The following is a 6,133-nucleotide window of genomic DNA, read 5'->3' on the forward strand; positions in this document are numbered from 1 at the left end:
CCAGGGAGACCATGCTGGTGGAGGGCCCAGAGGTGTGAGGTGCAGCCCTGAGCATTCTGGGGGTGGATGAAGTGGGGCAGGGTGCACACACATTAGGAATGGACCAGTCACCTTTATCACCTGGTGAGGGAGTGGGGAGGTGTGGGGAATCGGTGGGAGAGCCGGGGGATGGGGCTGGAACTGGAAAGCCCCTCAGAGCTGAGCCAGTCCAGTCCCCCTACCCTCAGAACCCTGTGCCCCATGACCCTCATCACCAGCACCCTCAGCTGGGCCCTGGGGAGTCCTGGGAGGAAGGAGGTTTCTACTGTCTGGGGGCAGCCAGGCCAGATTTGTGCAAAAATAACTCACCCTGAGCATCCTTCCAGAGATACACGCTGGGAGTTCTGCAGGGTCCCCTGAGAGCTGGGGAGGAGAAAGAGGGGAAGCGGGAGTTCCAGCAGGACTTTGAAGGATGGGGGCAGTTTCTCCAAATGGGAGGAGGAGAGAGGTCAAAGGGCAGGTTTGGGCCAGTGTGGCGGCTCAGGCCTGTAATTGGCACCTTGGGAGGCCAAGGTGGGAGAATTCCTTGAGGCCAGGAATTCAAGACCAGCCTGAGCAACATAGCAAGACACCATCTCTACAAAAAGTAAAAAAAAAAAAAAAAGTTACTTTTTTAGCCAAGTGTGGTGACACAGGCCTGTAGCCTTAGCTACCTGGGAGGCTGAGATGGGAAGATCGCTTGAGACGAGGAGTTCAAGACTGCAGTGAGCCATGATGGCACCACTGCACTCCTGCCTGAGTGACTGAGACCCTGTTTCTAACAAAGAAAGTAAATAACTATTTTGGTGGCTCACACCTGTAATCCCAGAACTTTGGGAGGCTGAGGCAAGCAGATCACTTGAGGTCAGGAGTTCGAGACCAACCTGGCCAACAAGGTGAAAGCCTGTCTCTACTAAAAATACAAAAATTAGCTGGCTGTGGTGGCGCATGCCTATAATCCCAGCTCCTCAGAGGGCTGAGGCATGAGAGTCACTTGAGCCCAGGAGGCAGAGCCCAGGTTGCAGTGAGCTGAGATCGTACCACTGCACTCCAGTCTGTAGAACAGAGGAAGACTCTATCTCAAAAAATAATAATATATAAATAAAATCATTTTAAAAACAAAAACAAAGGGCAGGTTTGGAGAGCTGTGGGATCAGTTTGGCTCTGCAGAGAGGTCAGTGTGTGGGGGTGTCCTGGGAGGAGGATCTGCTTGAGGGGCTCAAGGCAGGCTGTGAGCTCTCTGAGTCTTGACAGTCGCCCTTCTCTGAATGTTCTCTGTTGTCTTGGCTTCTGGGTCTTTCCATGCACTGTTCCCTTGTCCTGAGACGCCTTTCCTTTCCAGACTTGCTGGACCAAAGCTTTGACCTTCAAGGTTCATTGTTTGCATTCCCAACTCTGTGAATTCCTTCTCTCCTACCCACCTTCCACCCCCTGGAGATTGACAGGTCCCAGCCCAGCACCTACCTGTTCCCTCTCTGTTCCCTACTGGGATGGTCCATGGTCCTGTGTGTCTCCTCCACAGATCATGTTCCCAAGGACAAGGACCCTCACTCAGGCCCTTAAACCTGACCAGGGCTCTCATGGTAGTTAATAGTTTATATGGGTTTGTTGACTTGAATGAAATCATTACAAAAATCCGTCCCTTGGCCGGGTGGAGTGGCACATGCCTGTAATTCCAGCATTTTGGGAGGCTGAGGCAGGAGGATCACTTGCGACTGGGAGTTTGAGACCAACCTGGGCAATACAGTGAAACCTTGTCTCTATTAAAAAAAAAATTATGTCCCTTACCCCATTGCCAAAAGTATAGGTGAGAAAACTAATATTTGGGTTGGACGCAGTGGCTCATGCCTATAATCCCAGCACCTTGGGAGGCCAAGGCAGGCAGATCACTTGAGGTCAGGAGTTCGAGACCAGCCTGGTCAATATGGTGAAACCCCATCTCCACTAAAAATACAAAAATTAACCAGGCATGGTGGCACACATCTGTAATCCCAGCTACTCAGGAGGCTGAGGCACGAGAATTGCTTAAACCTGAGAGGTGGAGGTTGCAGTGAACTGACATAGTGCCACTGCACTCCAGCCTGGGTGACAGGGCGAGACCATGTCTCAAAAAGAAAAGAAAACTAGTATTTGAGAAAGGTCAAACAAGTGATACATTAACAGTCTTATTTAATTCGAATCTTTTCCCTAAACACAAGCAAGCAAAGAAACAAACCCTGAGCCTCCTCCAGTCGTCTCCATCCACTTGCTTCCTCAAATCCCCAAACCCAGTTGCTTCCTTGATTCTTATTTTTCCCTCACTCCCAATCCCCACATCCAATAACAGCTCATTCTACTGGATCCAGCTTCATGCTTCCATCCTCTTTGCCCCATCTCCACTGCCCACCCCCGGACCCCTCATCATGCTCCTCCATCACCCCAGGAGTCTCCCACCTGGCCCCCTGGCTTCACTTAGGCCCCCTAAAATGCAGTTGCCACACAGCAGCCAGAGTGACCTTTTGGAAACATAAATCAGACGATATCATCCTGTGTGTAAAATCCTTTGTGACTTTCCCACACCTATTCCCTACTCCGGGCAACTCCTGCCCTCTGTTCACCTCCTTTGTTCCTCGAAAGCATGAGTGCCATACGGTCAGGATGCTGCTCCCTGATCTCCCCATGGCTGGCTCCTTCTCACCAGGCAAGTCTCAGGTCAAATATTACCCCTGCAAAAGGCCTTGTAAGGCCTTCTTTCATCACCCAATTGGACATAAACCCCAGCCACTCTCGCTGTGGCAAAGAAAATCAAGACAGGCTGTGTGCGAGAGAAGACTCAAAATTTTAGTGGCTTAAGCAAGATAGAAGTTTATTTCTTGACTGGGCGCAGTGGCTCACACCTGCAATCCCAGCACTTTGGGAGGCCAAGGCAGGCGGATCACTCGAGGTCAGGAGTTTGAGACCAGCTTGGGCAACATAGTAAGACCCTGTCTCTATTTTTTTTGAGACAGAGTCTTGCTCTGCAGGTAGCAGGAAGGGGTAAATAGGAATGTGTCCCCTTTCTTTATTTTATTATTTTTTGAGATGGAGTTCGCTGTTGTTGCCTAGGCTGGAGTGCAATGGCACAATCTTGGCTCATTGCAACCTCGGCCTCCTGATTCAAGCGATTCTCCTGCCTCAGCCTCCTGAGTAGTTGGGACTACAGCCATGTGCCACCATGCCCGGCTAATTTTGTTTTTTAGTTTAGTTTTTTTTTTTTTTTTTTGAGATGGAGTCTCACTCTGTCGCCTAGGCTGGAGTGCAGTGGCACGATCTCGGCTCACTGCAACCTTTGCCTCCCAGGTTCAAGCGATTCTCCTGCCTCAGCTTCCTTAGTAGCTGGAACCACAGGCTACACGCCACCACACCTGGCTAATTTTTGTATTTTTAGTAGAGACAGGGTTTCACCATGTTGGCCAGGCTGGTCTCCAACTCCTGACGCTGTGATCCACCTGCCTCAGCCTCCCAAAGTGCTGGGATTATAGGCGTGAGCCACTGCGCCCAGCCTAATTTTGTAGTTTTAGTAGAGGTGGAGTTTCTCCATGTTGATCAGGCTGGTCTTGAACTCCTGACCTCAGGTGTTCCACCCGCCTTGACCTCCCAAAGTGCTGGGATTACAGGTGTGAGTCACTGCATCCAGCCTGTGTTCCCTTTCTTTAAGGGTATTTCCCAGAGGTTGCTTCTGCTTACATCCCGTTGCTTCTGCTTACATCCCAGACTCAGTTCCATGGCTACATTTAGCTTCAAGGGAGCCTAGGAAATGTAGCCTTTATTCTGGGAAGTCCTGTGTTCTATTCCCCTGGAAGAAGAGGAGAATGGAAATTAGAAGGCCCCTAGTAATCTCAGCCAGAATGATATCATCATATCACCTACTAAATTATCTTTTCCCTATTAGCTGACAGTTTCCTTTCCTTTCTTTTCTTTTCTTTTCTTTTTTTTGCAATCCTCCTGCCTCAGCCTCTTGAGTAGCTGGGACTACAGGCACACCCCACCAAGCCTGGCTAATTTTTGTTTTTTTAGTAGAGATGGGGTTTCACCATATTGGTCAGGCTGGTCTCGAACTCCTGACCTTGTGATCCACCCGCCTCGGCCTCCCAAAGTTCTGGGATTACAGGCATGAGCCGCCGTGCCTGGCCGACAGTTTCTTATTTAATTATTTGTTTATTATGATCTATTGCTGTCTCTAGAACGTAAGCTTAATGGGGGCAGGTCCTTTGCCATCCTTGTCTGTCATCATGTTGCCAGTGCCTAGGCACAGAGCCTGGCAAAGGCGGGCTCTACATTTTTACTGAATGAATGATTGAATGACTCCCCACAATAATGAGAATAGTGAGAATGCATTCTCGTTCCCATCTTACACGTGGGGAAAATGAGACTCAAAGAAATTAAGTAACTTGCCTAAGGACAGTTGGCAGTAGGGCCAAGATTTGAACCTTGCTCTCTGTGGCTCCAGCACTCTTCAACACTTTCCACTTCACATGCTGACTCCCCTGATGTCTCAGCTCCACCCTGGATCAAGTTAGATGCCAGGAAACTTGGCTGGGTGAGGTGGCTCATGCCTGTAATCCCAGCACTTTGGGAGGCTGAGGCAGCAGGATTCCTTGAGCTCAGGAGTGTGAGACCAACCTGGACAATAGAGGGAGACCCCATCTCTATTAAAAAAAAAAAAAAAAAAGGAAAAGAAGAAGGCAGGAGGCAATCACCCGGAATCTCTTAGTGCGATTTCCCTGGGAAATTCCACCCCAAGTTCTCACTAATATCATGCCTATAGCCTCGAATGGGATCAACATAATACCTTGTTGTTTGGGAAGAGTTTCTGTAACCTTCCTGCCAATCAACGGGTGAGGATGTCACATAGAATCCATAAAATCAATCATGCTGGAAGTAAGTACCGGATACAGTCTGAAACTCCAGATGAACTGATAGGTTTCTTTGTTTCAGACAAGGCAGGACCATCTAAGTCATCAGGTTTCCCTTTTTACTTTGGCTGCTAGGAAACTTAGAATTTTAAGTAAGCATACAGAACCCAGAGGCAGCCCCAACCTCAGGTAAAGTGCTATAATGAACAGAATGTATGTGACTTGGAACCAGGGAGCCTAAACTTGAGTCTAAGCCAATGCTCCTGTGAGCGAGACATTCAAACTTCCCTGGACCTTAGAACCGAGATGATAAACACATAACTCCTCCGCCCCAGGGCTGTTAAGAGGGTTATGTGAGCTAATGTATTGGCAAGCTCTTTAGAAATGATTTGATGCTGGTGAGGAGGCCAGGCTCTACAGAGTGAAGGTTTAAATCCAAGGTCATGGCAAAACATCTGAAGTTCATCGCCAGGACTGTGATGGTACAGGAAGGGAACGTGGAAGGTGCATACAGGATCCTAAACAGAATCCTCACTATGGATGGGCTCATTGAGGACATTAAACGTCGGCGGTATTATGAGAAGCCATGCCGCCGGCGACAGAGGGAAAGCTATGAAAGGTGCCAGCGGATCTACAACATGGAAATGGCTCGCAAGATCAACTTCTTGATGCGAAAGAATCGGGCAGATCCGTGGCAGGGCTGCTGAGGCCTGTGGATGGGACACCCAGTGCGAAACCCTCATCCAGTTTTGTCTCCATCTCTTTTCTTTATACAATACCATTTCCTAAACTCAAATCACATGTCTGCAAAAAGGCCTCCAAATATAGAAACAATTCCATTAAAAAAAAAAAAAAAAAAAAGAAATGATTTGATGCTGCAGAGATGGTCAGCTCGTGTCACATGTGGTCACAGGGTACACTCAGCTCACAGGGGCTGAACTGTAGCTTCTCATGCCCCAGGAATTATTGAACAAGAGAATGAAGTGGTCAGGGAAGGCTTCTAGGAAGAGACACCTCGAAGGATGGGTGGAACCCTCTGATGGAGAAAATTTGACAGCGTCATTCCTGTACCCTGTAGTGCTGACCTCCCAGGTCACCTCTAATTCCCATTCTGGCCTGCATCTTCCCATCCTTTTAGGTACCCTCTAACCATTACTAATCCCACTGTCTAGCTTCTGTCCCCATGGGTGAAAATCAGCCCATGGGTGGATAGAGCTGCCCTCAGATGGCTCACAAGTTTC

General features: G+C 48.8%; 1 protein-coding gene across 1 annotated transcript; it reads left to right on the top strand.

Moving 5' to 3' along the window:
* Positions 1-5,289: 5,289 nt before the first annotated feature.
* Positions 5,290-5,745, top strand: LOC105469093 (small ribosomal subunit protein bS21m). The gene has a single exon (XM_071082024.1). The coding sequence runs from the start codon at positions 5,336-5,338 to the stop codon at positions 5,597-5,599; it is 264 nt and encodes an 87-aa protein (XP_070938125.1). The 5' UTR covers positions 5,290-5,335; the 3' UTR covers positions 5,600-5,745.
* Positions 5,746-6,133: the final 388 nt, after the last annotated feature.

This window comes from Macaca nemestrina, chromosome 17 (genome assembly GCF_043159975.1).
Source record: "Macaca nemestrina isolate mMacNem1 chromosome 17, mMacNem.hap1, whole genome shotgun sequence".
Classification (NCBI taxonomy): domain Eukaryota; kingdom Metazoa; phylum Chordata; class Mammalia; order Primates; family Cercopithecidae; genus Macaca; species Macaca nemestrina.

Excerpts from the sequence above, each read along its gene's own strand:
- LOC105469093 (XM_071082024.1), top strand. The coding sequence starts at position 5,336 with ATGGCAAAACATCTGAAGTTCATCGCCAGGACTGTGATGGTACAGGAA.